Source organism: Schistocerca cancellata, chromosome 9 (assembly GCF_023864275.1).
Source record: "Schistocerca cancellata isolate TAMUIC-IGC-003103 chromosome 9, iqSchCanc2.1, whole genome shotgun sequence".
NCBI classification, from domain to species: domain Eukaryota; kingdom Metazoa; phylum Arthropoda; class Insecta; order Orthoptera; family Acrididae; genus Schistocerca; species Schistocerca cancellata.
In genome coordinates this window covers 184,360,427-184,379,775 of record NC_064634.1, presented here as the reverse complement: position 1 = coordinate 184,379,775, position 19,349 = coordinate 184,360,427, and the positions used below count along the sequence as shown (strand labels likewise).

General features: G+C 42.4%; 1 protein-coding gene across 1 annotated transcript in view; it reads right to left on the bottom strand.

The window, feature by feature from the left end:
- The window catches only part of LOC126100393 (alpha-tocopherol transfer protein-like), a 137,126-nt gene that overhangs the window by 32,480 nt on the left and 85,297 nt on the right, over nucleotides 1-19,349 (bottom strand). Inside the window, exon 2 of the mRNA XM_049910989.1 lies at nucleotides 9,279-9,414. Within this exon, the coding sequence (XP_049766946.1) occupies nucleotides 9,279-9,408 (130 nt within the window). The 5' untranslated portion in view covers nucleotides 9,409-9,414. The remainder of the gene's footprint in view (nucleotides 1-9,278; nucleotides 9,415-19,349) is intronic.

The window sequence follows — 19,349 nt, the reverse complement described above, 5'->3', positions numbered from 1 at the left end:
GGTTAGATATTCTCTGTAATAAAAAACTGACTGAACGGATCAACGAAGAACCTGAACGGATGTCATCGAACGTCCGCCCCCAACAAATTCCACGAACAATATAGAACAAAATGAGATCAACCAAAAGGACGGCACTGTAACTCAGCGTGTTCAGTCAGAGGGTTAGCTGCCCTCTGTAATAAATAAAAACTGAGTTAATGAATCAACGACGAACTGAACCGGGCGTCTTGCGACGTCTGCCTCGAGCAGATGCAACGAACGAAAACGAACAAAATGAGATTTAAAAAAAGAAGTGGTTAGCGTGACGGAATGTCATATCTAACGGCCCGGGTTCTATTCCCGGTTGGGTGGGGGATTTTCTCCGCTCAGGGACTGGGTGTTGTGTTGCCCGTATCATCATCATGTTATGCCCATCCACACGCAAGTCGCCGAAGTGGTGTCATCTCGAAAGACTTGCACCAGGCGAACGGTCTACCCGACGGGAGGCCCTAGCCACACGGCATTTTACTTGAGAAACAAAGCATAAGAGACATTTCAACCCTTCTGAAGTTGCCTAGAATTTGATGTGGAACCACGAAGTAAAAGCTACAGCTAAACCAAGATCAGGCAGAATCATGTAGTGGCGATCAGCGAACGTCGAGTATTGCGGAGGATAGTTGCAAAAAAACCGCATGAAATCAGCCAAAGAAATCACCTATGACACTCAAAGAGGTTCTATCTGTCCAACTGACACAATGACTGAGCGCAGGGAGATAATAAAAAGATGTGCAGTGCTGAAGCAACTTTTCATACCCCACATATTGCTGTAGTCAATAGTAAGAAACACTTGAGGTGGTGTAAAGGACGACGTCGCTGGACAGTGACTCGACGGATGACCGAAACAAGTGGTGAATGATGCTATATTCTGTGGCAATGCAATGGAACGGAACGATTTGGGTTTGGTGAACGTCTGGAGACCGTTACCTGCCATCATGCGTAGTACCAACAGTGAAGTACGGAGGAGATGATGTTCTGTATGAGCGTTTCTTTTGTGGTTAGGGTCTGTTACCTTATTACCCTTAAGAGAGCGCTAAATCCAGAAGGATATGAACACGTTTTATAGTATTGTGCACTGAGTACAGTAGAGAAACAGTCTATGATTATTTGCATCAGAATTACAATGCAATCTGTCCAAGCTAGCATCTGTGAGGTAATGGTTTGTGGACGATAACATCCCTGAGATGGACTGGCCTGCCCAGAGTCCCAACCTGAACCCAGTGCAACATCATTGGGATAAGTTAGAATGTTGAATTCGCTCCGGACCCCAGCGCCCAACATCAATACCTTCTTTTGAGAAACATGCGCTGCCATTTGTACACAGACATTGAAACACCTCACTGAAAGCTACATTGCTGATAGACTCGTGTATGTTTCACACCAAGAAAAGTCAACAGTAGATTAAGTTGCTTAATCTTCGACATCACATAAAGAAATATGACACGCACCATCGTAGATGATTGACGTTATTAGACTTACAGAGATACAAAAGTATTACTCGCATATAGGCAATAAAGCGTGTCGTGCTTCATTGAACGCCATCACGTACATCACAGGGGGAGGGGGTCACCAAAGGAAAGGATCCTATACAACAGAACAAATTAAAATATTGATCCAATGATGTTGATATATACTACAGTTACCGTAGATCAGGTTGTTGCGTCTCTCAATTTACAGAAGATGATTTTGCTGAATAGGGCATTGCGCTCTACCAAATTTATGGTAGTGAATAAAGGAATGTGTGAGAGAGAAACTGGGAGCAGACGACTTTTGTTTCTTTTTTGTATGTTTGTTTTGCACATCCTCAGAACTGCACATCGTTCAGTGTTAGTCTATTGTGTATTCTGTAACCTACAAAATGTAAATTGCGTTTCATAAACAATAAAATTAGTTGATCGCGTAACTTCTGCGCTTTTATTGAAGCAACGCAGTCACTTCTGATGCATACTCAAACATAAACATATAAAGCTACATAATTATTGTTGTTATTTTGTACTCAATGTAAGGTTCTTCAACATGGTCAAAGGCAAGGGTTTCTTGTTATTACTGATGAGTGCAAAAGTCTTTTATGTATAACAGAAACATGTTTCATATAAGCTGTGTTTTCTGGCGCTACACGATAATGTATATTTTTTATTTTTCCTATAACACCCCGCTGTTTCACTTTACAAATCAACAATATATTAAACACTGACAGTTTCAATTTTGCTAAAATACTCTTCATTATTATGTAACAGAGAGGAGGATTAAGCATGTAGAGCAAAAATGTTCCATAGGTTACGCAGCCCTTTATGTAATCATCATTCAGTTTCTAGACGATTCACTGCTTACTATTTCAAGTGGAGTCTAATAAGATGCTGATCGCATACGCAAACAAAGCGATCGAAATGACGTAATGCCCGATTCGTATGCAACACACCTAACGTACAGGTAACGTGGTCACGATCCGAACTGACCAAGGTTACGAGGGAAATTACCGAAGTCTACGGTAGACTACGGCAGTTTTACGACTATAGGTACGCCAGACGACCATGTGGAACGTTCTGCACAACTGTCACCATCCACCTCACTTACGAGGCGTGCAGGCCTTATTATCTACGGACTGCCTTCGCGGCGGCGATTTTGTCGCACTCCGTCGAACAGGCCACCACTCTGCTGGGATTTCTGCCATCCATCTTATATCATAAGAGCACATTTTCGATGCTTGGTATCGTCAGCCTTCACAGCACCCACCTGTGGGCTACGGACAATGCCCAAGATATGGTGGCAACGGAACATCAGCACCGGTTCAGCCTCAATTAGTAGGCGGAGATTATTGGTGACCACCTCGTGGGGCCTGTCATTCCTCCACAACGCTTCACTGCTTTAAAAATATTTTTTTCTGTTTTAACGAGAAATGAAACAACGCAAACGTCAACACTCGGCGCCGCATGAAAGACGACGATCAGTACTTGTTTGGGATGACCGCAGCTACACGTTACAAAACGAAATTACAAATACCTGCAAAATCATCAGATAAAATGCGCCTGACGACTCTTACGAGAGACGAACATATCTACTGACGAGCAACTGAATTAGGAACGCTTGATGCATTGGAGACAGTGCCCTTGTCTTCACAACGAATCGTATAGTTCTAGGCCTCATGTGAAAGTGATGTCATCAGACCTTATGCTGCTGTCATTCTGACAATTGTGTCAGCGCAATAGACAACAGCAATATCCATGGGGCACTCCACGTTCAGTACTGTGCAATCACTACGCTCTTCGTGTGACACCGTCTCAAGGGCGAACCACAAATACCTCGATTCGGAAAACATGCGACAGCTAAAATTTTCAGATTGTGTGCTGAAGTTGTTTGTAAACTACTTGAGAAGCAAACATACCTGTGGGAATGAAAAGTCGTCCTGGAATTATTTTCTCTCAGTACCAAAACGGTAAGTCCGAGGCTACTACTGTTCTACTTGTCGTCATTGACACCTCGTTGAATCTGTCGAGTAAATATCACATCTATTCCGAAGGCCTCCATCTTTACTTAAATGCCTGACCTGCAGGCATCAACAGTAGGGGACTGTGTTGTACAGCGGAACACTTTACAAACATTCTCTTACAGTCAGACCTTTAATAGGAGTTAAATGATTAATTAATAGGAGTTTATCCCATTCCATTTTGGAATGATGGCATTCAGTTTTTGTACGCTGCATTCTTTTTTTGAAATTGCAAAAATTACTCCAGAAAACTAAGATTTTTCCAAATGTGGAAACGTGTCCCGGGATACAGTATAGTCATCTACCTAGAAACAAATATTCTACTGAAATTTAAAATCGAGAAAATCCTTTCAATACTGTATTTAGCCATTTAGGCCTACCTGTTACAGTAATTACTTCAATATACACCCCGAATCAGTAAGTACAATCGAATTACGCATAAGCATTACCAAAAACGAGTTACAACTTAAATACTTTTTGAAAGTTAAGCTAATGGAAAGTAATACAAGATTCCATTTTCAAGACAGGTTAAGTTGTTCAGACATTAACGAAATTCAGTTAATTTGCGAATACCCCATATTCCATTGTAAAAGACTGTGTTTTGTTCCAAGGTACAAAATAGTGTATGACCGACGAAGTATGGCTTAACCACCCATACGTTATGTAACTAGTTTCAAAATTTTATAGAATTTTACCTGTCATAAAAATTTGTAACTGAAGAATTAACCATATACTCCAAATAGCTTCAATGTGTTACAATGCACTTAAATGTGTAGGGCTAGAAATATTACAAATGCTGCACAAAACACAACCTCATCTCTAGCAACAACAAGAAGTGCAGAAAATGGCGGAAACTGCTCACGGCAGTCTCTAATGCACATTCCTTCATGCGATTCTAAAATCATACATTGAAGTATTGACCAAACGACATCACGTGTTCCTATGTACTCTATTCTCTATGTACAACAGTCTCAAATACTATCGTTCAGATGTCTGATGTTCCGAATGTGGACGCACAGCCTAGGCTTTAAACAAAATGGGAAGAGGTCCCAAGCAATTTTAGTATCAAAAAATGGCTCTGAGCACTATGGAACTTAACATCTGTGGTCATCAGTCCCCTAGAACTTAGAACTACTTAAACCTAACTAACCTAAGGACATCACACACATCGATGCCCGAGGCAGGATTCGAACCTGCAACCGTAGCGGTCACGCGGTTCCAGACTGAAGCGCCTAGAACCGCACGGCCACACCGGCCGGCTATTTTTTAGTATCCCATTAGAAAATAATTAGTTCCGATTCCACAAACAATTAATTATCTTCTACTTTTCTTGATTGCATCCCGACACCATATTAAAAAATGGCCAAGAACTCGGATGTAAAGTTGGACGAGTCTCTCAGATGGGCAGCAAATGCCGTCGCCACCTACAGGGACAGTTCCGACTGTCTCTATGCATTCCAGAAGTTTCGGAACATATTTCCACAGTGAAATGTAAATTTGTGGAATCACGCCGGCCGATGTGACCGAGCGGTTCTAGGCGCTTCATTCCGGAACCGCGCTGCTGCTATGGTCGCAGGTTCGTATCCTGCCTCGGGCATGGATGTGTGTGATGTCCTTAGGTTAGTTAGGTTTAAGTAGTTCTAAGTCTAGGGGACTGATACCTCACATGTTAAGTTCCGCCGCGCGGGATTAGCCGAGCGGTCTCAGGCGCTGCAGTCGTGAACCGTGCGGCTGGTCGCGGGGGAGGTTCGAGTGCTCCCTCGGGCATGGGTGTGTGTGTTTGTCCTTAGGATAATTTAGGTTAAGTAGTGTGTTAGCTTAGGGACTGATGACCTTAGGAGTTTAGTCCCATAAGATTTCACACACATTTGAACTTTTTTTTTTTTGTTAAGTTCCACAGTGTTTAGAGCCATTTGAACCATTTTGTGGAACCTCTCGTTCTGCTAAACCTCAACTGACAATATTTATGACTCAACAGAATATAGAGTTCACCAGATATCAGTGGTTCAAATGGTTCAAATGGCTCTGAGCACTATGGGACTTAACATCTCAGGTCATCAGTCCCCTAGAACTTAGAACTACTTAAACCTAACTAACCTAAGGACATGACACACATCCATGCCCGAGGCAGGATTCGAACCTGCGACCGTAGCGGTCGCGCGGTTCCAGACTGAAGCGCCTAGAACCGCTCGGCCACCAGCGGCCGGCAGATATCAGTGGATTAAACATTATTCGGAAGTGCTTTCATGGTAACATTTCTGGCAATTGTGTAGTTTCTTTGGCACACTAAAAGAGGGCGTTAAAAAGTGACAGCGAAGGTTGCTAACATATACTCTGATGAGCCAAAACACTATGACCACCTGCCTCATGAAGCGTTAGTTGACATTTGGAAAGCAATGCAATGCAGAAGCGGTTCTGCATAGTACAGATTCGATGAGGTACATGGCATCAGATGTCTAGGAACAGGCTATACAAATCCTGTAAATTACGGGTCGGTGCTAATAGGCATGGAGCTGATGCCCTATAGCGTCTTATATGTAATCCGCTTTGTTCAAATCAGTAGAACTTGGTGCCCAAGACATCAGTATGAATCCACGAGTTACCAGTAACAACCTCATTAGCAGTGCAAGAAAAATTAATCTTACAACCTACAAAGGTGAGGGGACCAGTAAGCAGTTCTTGTTGACCAACATCAGTAGGAATCATATCAAAACTGCTGACAGGCTTGTACACAGGCATTCTGCTCCTACGAGAATATCTTCTCCTCCTGTAAGGCATGCTGCGTGCGGCTGCCTCGAGTCGAATGAGTCCCCTAGAACTTAGAACTACTTAAACCTAACCAACCTAAGGACATGACACACATCGATGCCCGAGGCAGGATTGCCTCACGAGCGAGATAAGGCGGCTTCTCATCCCAACGCTGCACGACTGTGACGGCGACAATTTTCCGGCTTGAAGATGCCATCGGCCTCAGGAAGGACATCAAGCATTCAGGTGATCCACAGTAAGGCTCATTTAGTGCGCGGGAGGTCATGATGGCTTCGATTGCCACCACAGGTTCCATGGAAGCTCAGGTGAACGTCCCCTACCGCACAATACCACCCATACCAGCCTATGCCCGTAGTGTGGTGCATGTTTCGAACAACCGTTCACCTAGATGGCGGAGTATCCGGACGCGACAGTCGGCCTTCTGTAACAAAAAACGTGATTCATCGAACCCGGCGCTTCGTTTCCATTGATCCACAGTCCAATCTGGATCGCTCATCGCAATCGTAACTGATGCTGTTGATCAACATGAGAATCCACAGCATTCGTTTCCTACGGTGTCCCGTGTTCAACAAAGTCCGCTGGGCGAAGAACTCCTAAACACTTGCGATTGCACCAGTACTGTAATCTTGTCGTTAGGTCTGCCATATATCGCCGCCTATCCTGTTTTATTGACTGGACCTGTCTCCGACCTCCAATTTCCCTTACGAGGCGTAGTCGAGCACATTGGCTGATCAGTGTACAGTTTATTTAGAATATTGCCTACATATAGGTTGTTTCCAAAGTTTAATCTGATTTCAGAAGTCTATATCTTGTATACGAATGACGACGGAAATTTGGGTTTCGTGCAAGTGACGATCAAAAACTTTCCATTTGAGGACGTTGCTGCACCGAATATGCAACATAGCGTGACTCTGATGCGAGAATATGAGCACAGGCATGTAGACAAGGGGTTAGTGTAGCACTCGTGTCTATTCGATGTGAGTGCCATAAATGCGGAAACGTGGAGTATGGCGACGTTATTAACAAATCCGTGCAAACAGCAGCTACGCACTGTTACTTTTCTTTCTTGGAGGCCGAACACCGGTAGACATCCATCGGAGAATCAAGAATATGTATGGGGCAGCGTGTCTGTCGAAAACCAACGTAGTGAAATGGCGCGCTACAAGCTGTTGCTTCATCATAATGCACCCCCCCCCCCCGCCCCAATATCGCTAATGTTGTAACGCAAAAGTTACGACAACTCAAGTGGGAGGCACCCTAGCATCCGCCCTATAGTCTGATCCCTCCTCACAAGATTATCACCCTTCGATCCGCTAAAAAAGACCTTGAAAGGTCAACGATTGCTGTCGGACAAGGATGTGAAGCAGGAAGTTGACTTCAGGCAACAGAAGACGGTGTTTTACCAAACGGCTATCTTCAACCTGGTGTGTCGTTGGGATGATTGCCTCAGTGCTCACGGCGATCTTGCCTGATTCGCTTACCGATTCTGGACCGTACGGCATTCGAAAGGAAACTCTTTAATCACCCCTTATGTTAACTTCCAACTAAAAATTAAATGTGTACCGTGCAGACAGTTGTATGTTGTTGGATCATACGGTTCCTGATAGAGATCTGTGGAGTGCAGGTAGGTCACTCTCTCGTTCGCTCACAGCTCAATACACTTTGAGTCGAGATGGCGGTAACAGAGAATCTGTAGGCATTTTGTGTTCTGCGTTTCACCAGGTGCAATTCAAGCTACGATTGTAGGGTGTCATTTTCATCGACACTGAGCCTCCGCATTTGCCTCCACGGTCGCTTATCTCCCAGTATGTCGTTTTTTTTCTGAAGGTGTGTGAAAGATCCTATGTGCCTCCCGCTCTATCGAATATGAGTGAACTGTGCTGACACACAACAGCAGCAGTGAACGCTATCCCAAATTTTTATTCACATTCATCTACATCTACATCTACATTTATACTCCGCAAGCCACCCAACGGTGTGTGGCGGAGGGCACTTTACGTGCCACTGTCATTACCTCCCTTTCCTGTTCCAGTCGCGTATGGTTCGCGGGAAGAACGACTGTCTGAAAGCCTCTGTGCGCGCTCTAATCTCTCTAATTTTACATTCGTGATCTCCTCGGGAGGTATAAGTAGGGGGAAGCAATATATTCGATACCTCATCCAGAAACGCACCCTCTCGAAACCTGGCGAGCAAGCTACACCGCGATGCAGAGCGCCTCTCTTGCAGAGTCTGCCACTTGAGTTTGTTAAACATCTCCGTAACGCTATCACGGTTACCAAATAACCCTGTGACGAAACGCGCCGCTCTTCTTTGGATCTTCTCTATCTCCTCCGTCAACCCGATCTGGTGCGGATCCCACACTGATGAGCAATACTCAAGTATAGGTCGAACGAGTGTTTTGTAAGCCACCTCCTTTGTTGATGGACTACATTTTCTAAGGACTCTCCCAATGAATCTCAACCTGGTACCCGCCTTACCAACAATTAATTTTATATGATCATTCCACTTCAAATCGTTCCGCACGCATACTCCCAGATATTTTACAGAAGTAACTGCTACCAGTGTTTGTTCCGCTATCATATAATCATACAATAAAGGATCCTTCTTTCTATGTATTCTCAATACATTACATTTGTCTATGTTAAGGGTCAGTTGCCACTCCCTGCACCAAGTGCCTATCCGCTGCAGATCTTCCTGCATTTCGCTGCAATTTTCTAATCCTGCAACTTCTCTGTATACTACAGCATCATCCGCGAAAAGCCGCATGGAACATTCACGTAGATGATATAGTCTTTTCAAATCAGATGAAACTTTTTGAGACACCCTGAATTGTGGCAAAGAAAAAAAGCTGTTGTTGTTAAATTCAGATATTTGTTATTTTCATAGCCACTGATGTGGTCTCACTTTATAGCCTTCATTTTGGACAATAAAAAAAATTTGTGTACTCACATTCTAGAGCCTGCTGGAGAATTTTAAAGAATCATCTTACCTGGTATGTTTGGTAGATGAGGCTGCTTTGACACCCATTCCCGCAAGTGCTGGAGGTCGTCTTCCTTGAGCTCTGGATTTTTGCTGAACTCGTCAGCTACGGTGATTACCTTCATTTCCGTGGGTGGCATTGTTCCCTATAATAGGAATAAATCGTTTTAAAACTCTGGAAGTGGCAATACTTTTAGCAGGTATACAAAATTATGTTCACACGTTTTTTAACTGGTAAACGTACGTTTTGAGTGACAGACTAACACTGGAGCAAAGAATCGCTGCAACCGTGATTGAGGTCTGTGGTTAATCAAGTAATATTATAATTTGACGAAAGATTGTAGAACGATGAGCACAAGAGCCATCTAACAATATATCATGTCTATGAATAGTTTATCAAGTAGCTACGAAGGCGCTGTGATCTATAATGAACGAAAGAGGCCTACCAAAGTCTTTCACAAGTTCTCACGAAAATACCTACATTAAAATAAAACTGGACGCACACTTACCGAAGGCGCTAAAAGCTACTGAAGGTCTGAAGAAAGGTTTAACATTTGTGTTGAAGGTACTCTAAAGGAATATAACTTGTACGGAAGAAAGTTTAAATTAAATTCAAGCAGATTTACATAATCCAGAATGAGATTTTCACTCTGCAGCGGAGTGTGCGCTGATATGAAACTTCCTGGCAGATTAAAACTGTGTGCCCGACCGAGACTCGAACTCCTTGCCTTTCGAGGGCAAGGGTCCCGAGTTCGAGTCTCGGTCGGGCACACAGTTTTAATCTGCCAGGAAGTTTCAGATTTACATAATATATCAGTTATCTTTTCACAAAATTAGGATGTACGGTACTATGCATGATATTTCGCCAAGTAAATCTACTGTGTAATGAAACTATCCATAATAGAAGTCATAAATCGTTGCCTTCAAAAAAGCGCACCCACTTACAACAAAAATTTGAGTTTCTGATCAGTTAATAGGTCTTACACTTTAACTATTTGAGACGGGGGATAAAATATGCCTGAAATTATGATATAAACAGTAAAACACACAGATTTCGATGTACACGTGGTACAAAATAGTGAAGAAAAAAACAATAAGAGCGGAAAGGGTCTATCGCTGAAAATTCGTATAACAAAATAGTGCTCACTATACGGTACAGCTACGCAAATTGGTGCACATTGTAAAGTACCCTTTCCCAACCGGTTCGGTTGAGTTTTGGGAAGAGTAGTTATTTCACCCCCAATTTTAGCTTGGAAAGTGGTATGAAAAAAGGAAGTGGAAAGTGGTATGAAAAAAGGAAGAGATATGGATGATTGATATTTCACGAACTCAAATGAAGGATTACACACTCCCCTAATAAAATACTATGATAAAAATAGGGCCCAAACACCTTTTAAACTTCATATTTAGAGCGTAAAATATGTGTTAAAACTTGACTCGCTCATCATCCCTCTCACTCACATTCACTCGTTCGATGACACATCATCACGCAATGCTAATAACCCGCTGTATGAAATTCTTTTTTAAAGTCTAATAAAATGATTTTATCAGGATTAGAACCATAAATCAGAAAACAACGCTGGGTGATATGTTATAAATCATATGAGCTGGTTGCGAAAAGAGAAAAGAAATGTACGCGATGCTATTACCAAGTATGGTAGCGGGGAGTGCAGTGGTATAAAAGAAGTGACCCATTATGTGAAGAATTAGAGAACCAACCGAACGTGACCAAATGAGAAAGGAATTTCAGAAATAAAATTAATAAAAGAAAAGAAAAAAACAGCAAGGAGTAATTTATGTCCTCTGAAGACATACGCAAAATGTAGTAGTCGAAACTCACTTGAACTAATAACAGTAAAACGGGTAGTCTGAAAAATCAACAAATCAAACGATGCAGGCCTTCAGGACCAGTATTTGCGTTTTTGCTGATTTTTGTTTCAGCGGCGTTAGGCCATGGTTCATGGCAAATTTCTCTGCCTAACGTGTCATCTTCCAATGCTGGAGTCGCCACAACAGGCTATAACCTCTCAGAAAGCTATTACAGACACAAAACAAGCTCAAGAAGTCGACATGTTTATACGTAGCCACGCAACTAAAAAAATGGCTCTGAGCACTATGGGACTCAACTTCTGAGGTCATTAGTCCCCTAGAACTTAGAACTAGTTAAACCTAACTAACCTAAGGACATCACAAACATCCATGCCCGAGGCGGGATTTGAACCTGCGACCGTAGCGGTCTCGCGGTTCCAGACTGCAGCGCCTAGAACCGCACGGCCACTTCGGCCGGCGCCACGCAACTGTCGGTTCGTGTTGTCATCAGACTACAGCCTCGGATCGCTGAGTCGCGCCGAGGCTTTGTTATGGGGATTGTTTTAGATTTTATTTGCTTTCTGAGACTATAGTCTCGGATAATGTCTCCGGCATTAGGAGACGAAACGTTACCCAGAGAAATATGCCTTGGGACCACGGCCTAATACCCATAAAACAAAAATTACCGAGGAAACAAATACATGTCATTTTGCCAGTTTTTCTGCTTCAGTTGTAAGGTAGCAGTATTTTGCACCTTACTGTAATATAATAATTGTTGCAAAGACGAGTTAGATATCGATTATTATGTTATTTATCAGGCAATCAGCCTACTGAAATTAATATAGGGAGTATCAGACGGCATAAGACGCGTATTAACTTTAAGAAATTCGCATGTTGCATGAAGTCGGGGTTCAGGCGATATTTTCACGGAGTTTGGCTGGAGCGGACGAGCGGCAGTGCTCAAAGGCAGGGCAGAGTGGTGCGGAAGTTTACAACAGACCATTACGAGTCGGCATGCGAAACGTCCCACTGGGGGAGACGCGCCGCCGGAGCAGGTAGGCACCCATTGCGTGGTCAGTTCCCTGAACACTATTTAGTTATTAAATATTAATCAAAATCAGTGAAGGGGCAGTTTTCATTAACAGGCTGGGTCTCTGCCTAGGGTCCCTAATCATCATTTCATTGAAAGAAACCCCTTCCACAGTGATCAAGTTTTAAATTTTTAAGGGACAGATTACCTGGCAATGATTAATAAGGTAAAACTATCTTCATAATAGTTCATTTCCATTACACAGCCACTCTATATATTCTTACACCTTTCAGCTTTCCCTTTTTGGTCAGCAGTCAGCACTGGTCTTTCATCTGACTCTTGACATTCATATAGTTGCTTCTCTTTTCCCCAGAGGTCTAGGTCCCACCCATCTCCTTAGCGTCGTATATTTTTGTAAATTCTTCAGTTTCAATTAAAGCTCATAGCCAATTAATTGCGGTAAGATTTCACATCTGGCCCTTGGAAATGTCTTACTTTTACAATCTGGTTCCGAAACCTCTGTGCTACCATTATACAATCAATCTGAAACTTTCCAGTATCTCCAAGAGACTTCTTTCAGAAGTAAGCATACAACATACAAGGTAGATCTAAAAAAAATTACCACACTTTAAAGAAAGGAAAGAAGATTAGGATTTAACATCCCATCTGGCTTTACAGATCACACGTTTTGAAATCACAATGGGTGTTTTACAATGGGTGTAGTACAATGGTTGAGCAGCAGATGTGTTGTGACGCGCCAGTGTTAATGTACAAAGTGACGCCGTGGCGCAAATATGACTGTTATTCGCGCAACAAAAAAGCATTTTCAAATGGTAATGGAAATTCAAGAACATCAGTGAAGTGCAACGACACTGAAGACAGGAATATGGAACTGTACCACCGACACGACCAAGCGTCGCTCGCCATCGCTATTGAGTTCGAAACTGTGGAACACTATGCATAAGGGAAAATCAGACCGGCACAGAAACAGGTGAACCTCCGCTGAGGTGCTAGACGCATTCACCCGCTAATCATGGGAATCAACGTGCACGTGAAACAGGTGTCAGTAGGGCAAGCATAAGGCGTATTTTGCAGAGTAAAACGGAAAGTTTACATTCCGCAACTGTTACACTCACTGAATGTGGACCACCGAGATACGAGAAGGCAGTTTAGTGAATGGTTCCTCGCGCAGGTTGAACATGTCAATTTTGTTTCCAAAGTGGTGTGGCCTGATGAGCCACAATTTAAATTACATGGTACGGTAACGAGGCATATATGGTGTAGGGGCCCCGCGAAATCCTCAGGTTATGTCGAGAGAGCGGTCAATGTCTGGTGCGGGTTATCAACAAGGGGACCGGCTGGATCTTTCTTTTCCGGAAAAGGAGTTACTAGGAGATGCTCGACTTATTAATTTTACCATCCGTTCGTGCTTTATTTGATGGAATACAAAGAAGCAATTCTGCTAGATTTTTTACCGATAGGTTCGAAGAATACGCAGGTATTACGGAGATACTTTGGGAAATTAACTTGGAATCACTGGTGAGAGGGCGACGTTCTTTTCGAGGAGCAGTACTGAGAAAGTATAGAGAACCAGCATTTGAAGCTGACAGCAGAACGATTCTACTATCTCCGGCGTAAATTTCACGGAAGGACGATGAAGATAGATTAGCGAGGTTAGGGCTCATACAGCGGCATACAGACAGTCATTATTCCCTCCCTCTACTTACGAGTGGAACAGAAAAGGAAAGGCTGGTAATGGAACAGGGTGCCCTCCACCAAAGACCGTATGGTTGCTCGCGGAATATGTATGTAGATTTAATGTCGACAAACCTATTTTCTTCCAACAAGTTGGCGCTCCATCCCGCTTTCATAGGGATGTGCACGCCCATCTGGATAACAATTCACCGGGAAGTCGGGTTGGAGAAAGGCGTCCTATCGAGTACTTGCACTTTCTCCTTATTTTCCCATACTTGATTTTTACTTATGGGGTACCCTCAAGAAAGTAGTGTACGGCAGGTAGCCATACACACTAGCGCAACTGCGGCATGAAACTGACACGGTTTGTCAAGCAATTCCTGCAGCTGCTCTGGAAGATGTGACCTCGAACGTAAGAGGAAGAGGTTAGAGGCGGGTGGTTTGCAGTTTGAATACTTACTGTAATTGTTTTACTTTGAGTCATTGTAATATGATCATAATATATAATTATCTTTATCAAAAACTGTACACTTCTTTTAAATCTAGCCTTCTACCATTTAGTGTACGGAAAGCCCGCTGTCTTTTGTAGTGACAGAAAGTAGCTAGCTTAGTGTACCACTAAGATATGTACACGCGATCATCCGACGTCGACAACATTCTCTTCGCGGAAGGTCGCTGCAGCAACTGACGAGTAACTGTGCAACCGTCAGCGGGTGTGTTGCCTACCTCAGCTGACTCGCCATCGGTAGCGCTATGTGCTGGTCATTGCATCACGAAGGGTTTTCTGCGCTGTTTTGCCTGAGTCAGAACGAAGAATTACGCTCGAGTAAACTGTCATAACAGTGCGATGGAGTTGTGCAGCGCGCTCACGTCGCGATGTGTGTTTCGCATTCCGAGAGCGCGTTCCAAACCGTATTTTTTACCGGCCTTACAAGCAACACTTTTCTTGACAGCTCAGTTCAATGATTGTAGTTCCCGGTTCCCTACAGTTCCCACTCTTTACGTTGGTGTGCCTCTTTAAATGACATGCATGCTTGGATCTGTAGACGCCGAAATTAATGTTTTTTTTTAATTTTTTATACACCGTATTCTCTCGAGCTAGACGCCTGTTCTTACCGTGCGGAAACTGTAGGCGTTCTTGACAAATAAACCAAAAGCTTCCTCGTTATGTATCACTTCCCTCAGAAATAATACTGTAAAACTGATTTGAATTAATTTATACTTTTTGATCACCTAAAAGAACAAATTCTAGGCTACCAGCCTGCGCAACCGAGAGTTACGTAGTGGCACTCTGGTTTGAATCGATCCTTCCCTTATTTCTGACAAATGTTCACTCTTCGTCTCTCCATATCCGTTTCCAGTTATCTGCCGTAACAATGTGTTCCATCCACTCTGTTAAAAAAAAAAACTAGACATCTGACACGTTGTCTAAATCTAGAGACTCGCATTCAGAGAGGAACGGAATTCAAACCCATGTTGGTCACCTTACCACTGTTTCCTTAAATTAGGTCAGTCGAATACCCTTCATAAACCACGGCCGTCTGTCTTCGCTCAGTTCAAACTAATTCTCTGTCTCTAATGAACTTACTTTAAACATTAACTTCCCTTATTCCCTTCTTCTCTTCCCTCCATCCTTTATGTTCCCAGAAGTATCAAGGTCAACACATCTTTAATGGCTTAAGGCGGCTAAGACGTCAAACGGGCCGACTTGGAGCAGGAGAGGCACCACACGACATTTTAATTTCCACTGTCTGTGCTTTTACAAATAAATTCATAAAACTTCGTCAGCATTACCAGGAAGGGTACAGGATTCACACTCATAGCAGTGGAAGTTCAAAAACATAACAAAATAAATTTCTTTTCATTTGAAATTTCATCATTTTGTCATTTACTTGTTGCTATACGTACACAATTCTTCGTAAGTATGAGAGATTCTTCGATGAATTTTGCACAGCACACAAACCATACTTACAGGTGTATAAATCTCTAGAATTTATTTAATTTATGAATAAATGGTTGAGCTGTTACATTTGAAACTTCATTTTTGGAAAAAACTCAAATTTTACAGTTTTTAGCACAGTTTTTAATAGATTTCGAAAATTCTAGAGTTTTGCATTAAGAAGGGTGTTTAATAAGCAGTGCAAAAATCAGCGAACAATCTCTCATACTTATGAAGAAAAGTGTACCTGTAGCAACAAATGCAGCCAATAACAAGTGAAAAAAGATGAAATATCACGTGTAAAAAAATTATCTTGTTATGACTTGGGCTTCCGCTGCTATGAGTGTGAATCCTGAATCCTTTCTGATCATGCTGACAAAGTTTTATGAATTTATTTCTAAAAAAAAGAGATAGTGGAAATTAAAGTGTCCTTTGGTGTCTCTCCTGCTCCACTGCTCCAAATCGGCCCGTTTGACGTCCTATCCCCCCCCCCCTTCCTTAAGACATGTTCCGTCAATAAATACCATTCTTCTAGTAATGGCTTTTCAGAATTATTTGCACCGAGAAATCCTTTTTTAAATGGATCTTTAGTACTACTCCTAACAAAGTGAATTCGCATGAAAGATGTTTTCCTTTTACCATCCACTTCGGCCACATGATGGGCAGTATTCACCTTTTCTACCACTTATACCAGATGTTTCAGGAGAAATAAATATTTTAGGAGGCAGTAGTGTAGATTAGTTTGCGTAAAACATTCCTTATAACATGTATCCAATTTTTATTCGTTATGTAAATATAGCTGACAGAATGCAACCGAAATAAATACTCATGTAAGATGTTAAGCAAAGGTAAGTTATTAAGTTCAAGAGTGGTTTTCATAAATTTCCCCTCTCCCATCAATGCACTTTCGAATTCTCTTGACAACAGCTCGTGTAGCTCTTCTAAAGTCTTGGTGTTATTTTATAAGGACAGCACTATTCACAATCGTAACGATCAGTATTTCTTTTGTGTTTGTCTCTGTAGACTTAGCCTTTGAAGCATCATCACGGGAAGAAATCTAAAAGGTGAAGGTCTGGAGACCCCCGTGGCCAAGAAACGTGACCGTTTCTGCTGATGCTTATTCCGGGGAATGTTAGGCTAAGTGTATGCAGGAGCGACAACATACTAAAAGAGCATAGCCATCTTTGTAGACAAAGGAATCTCTTCAACAATGCTGGAAGCTCGTATTCAATAAAGTTTAGATAACAGGGCCACGTAAGACGAAGCGATAAAACAACAGGTCGAATCAGTTGATTATCGTATTACGCCACACATTTACAGAGAATTCTTCTTGAAAATGAGTCTCCGCAAAGGCATGTGGGTTTTGGTCGAGCCACTGATGCGACTGACGAATGCTGTCGACGCCGCCACCAGTGGGAGAAAATGTATTAATGGGATTACTCAGAGATTTGCTATCAGCCAACGAAAAAGTCCCAAATGTGTACGTTCATCTCGATCTTGAAGGCGTTGAGTCAGCTGTAAATGATAAAGATAGAGGCCGTGCATACGTAATGTCCTTCATAATCTTGGAATTGGGATACGTATAGAAATTTTGCGTTTGTTTGTTGAACGACTACGTCTGCAAACTTAATGTCTTGTATTTCATCCACATTCTGTCCATCTACACGTTCAGATGAAAATGATTGTTGCGAGCAGCACCAGCCTACGGAGTTTAGTGAAAACACCACTTGAGCCTGGTGCTCTGCGGTTAGGAAATCAACTTCCGTATTGTCTACAAGCAGCACCAGCGCCGTTTCCATTACAAAACCCGTACAGAAGTAACATCTCGACATACTCAGCATTTGTTAAATGCGTGCGAAATGGTTAAAATTTGAACCCGCTTACTTAATTCAAAACTGGACCATACTCTACAAGTTTAACCACCCTCTCTGCTCCCAATGCCTCCCATTACCAAACTGAAAATTCCATTATGCTTAAGGACGTGCCCTTCAAACAATCTTTTTTAGTCACATTGTGCCACATATTTCTTTTTTCCCCATTTCGATTCTGTAGCTCCACATTAGTTACGCAATCTACCCATCTAATCTTCAGCATTCTTCTAATACATCACTTTTTAAAAACTTTTATCCTCTTCTTGTCTGAACTGAAATGCTTAGCATCCACGTTTCAATTCCATTTAAGGCTATACTCCAGGGAAACACTACCTAACACTTAAATTTATATTTAGTGTCGTCAAACTTCTTATTTTCAGAAACGCCACTGCCAGTCTGCACTTTATATCTACCCTACTGCGTCATCGTTACTTGTTTTTCTGCTCAAATACCAAAGCTCATCTACTATTTTGAATTTCTCCTTTGCTAATCCGATTCCCTCAGCAATGTCTGATCCATTTCGATTACACTCCATGACCCTCGCTTTATTGTTGTTCGGATTCATTTTTTAATCTCTTTTTAGGAGACTATCCATTCTGATCAAATGCTTTTCCATGCCCACTGTCGCCTCCGGCAGAATTACAGTGCCATCGGAAAATCACAAGATTTATATTTCTTCTTCTTGAACTTTAAAATTTCTCCTTGGTTTCCTTCACACTTTGCTCAGTATGCAGATTGAATAGCATCTGGGATAGACTTAAAATTTGTCTCACTCCTTCATCGACTATGGCTTTCTCATCATGCTCTTTGTCTCTTATAACTGCATTCTAGGTTCTCTACAAGTTGTAAATAAATTTGATCCACCAACAGGATTGGAACTGGCTACTTCCTGGGTTGGGCACCGCTGCACTAGCGTGCCGTTACGGCCTCGGTTTCAAAGATCAAATGGCTCTGAGCACTATGGGACTTAACACCAGAGGTCATCAGTCCCCAAGAACTGCTTAAACCTAACTAACCTAAGGACATCACACACATCCATGCCGGAGGCAGGATTCGAACCTGCGACCGTAGCGGTCGCGTGGTTCCAGAATGAAGCGCCTAGAACCCCTTGGCCACACGGCCGGCTAGTTTCAAAGAAAAAAATAAAATTTATTTACAAGCTCCTTTAAAGAGATTCTGAATGTTTTCCCCATGAAATGGCATATACGTGCTATAAGTCAGCCGATGATTTAGGTCTTACTGGTAAAAGAATGCGTATCATGAAAGTGTTAACAACAACAATAATACTGCCATTCCAGTAGACTACAGCCGCGGCGCAGTAATTCAGTTGCTTTTCTCTCGTTCTGCAGAAGCCACTCTCACAAGGGAACCATCGTACCTGTTACTCACGGATTTTCATGAATTTTTGGTAGGCTGCAGAGGGACTTGAACTGAGTACCTGACTAGCAGTGTTCGATGCGACGGCCGTAAGTTTCCAAGAAAATCGATGTTGAAGTTAGACAAGTTAATACCAAGTGAAGTAGCGCCGCGGCACGTGTTCACGACGGTCAAGGTGATGGCACAGGTTCAAATCCCGCATCTGTACGTATTTTTCTTCACTTTAATCGTACATGATATCTTTTAATAGTATATGTCACACAAAATTATTCAGAAATAGTCATTTTCGCTATTGTAATTTAACTAACAAATCAATCATTACAGTAAACTGTCTTCAGATGTCTTCGTTACAGAATAGCT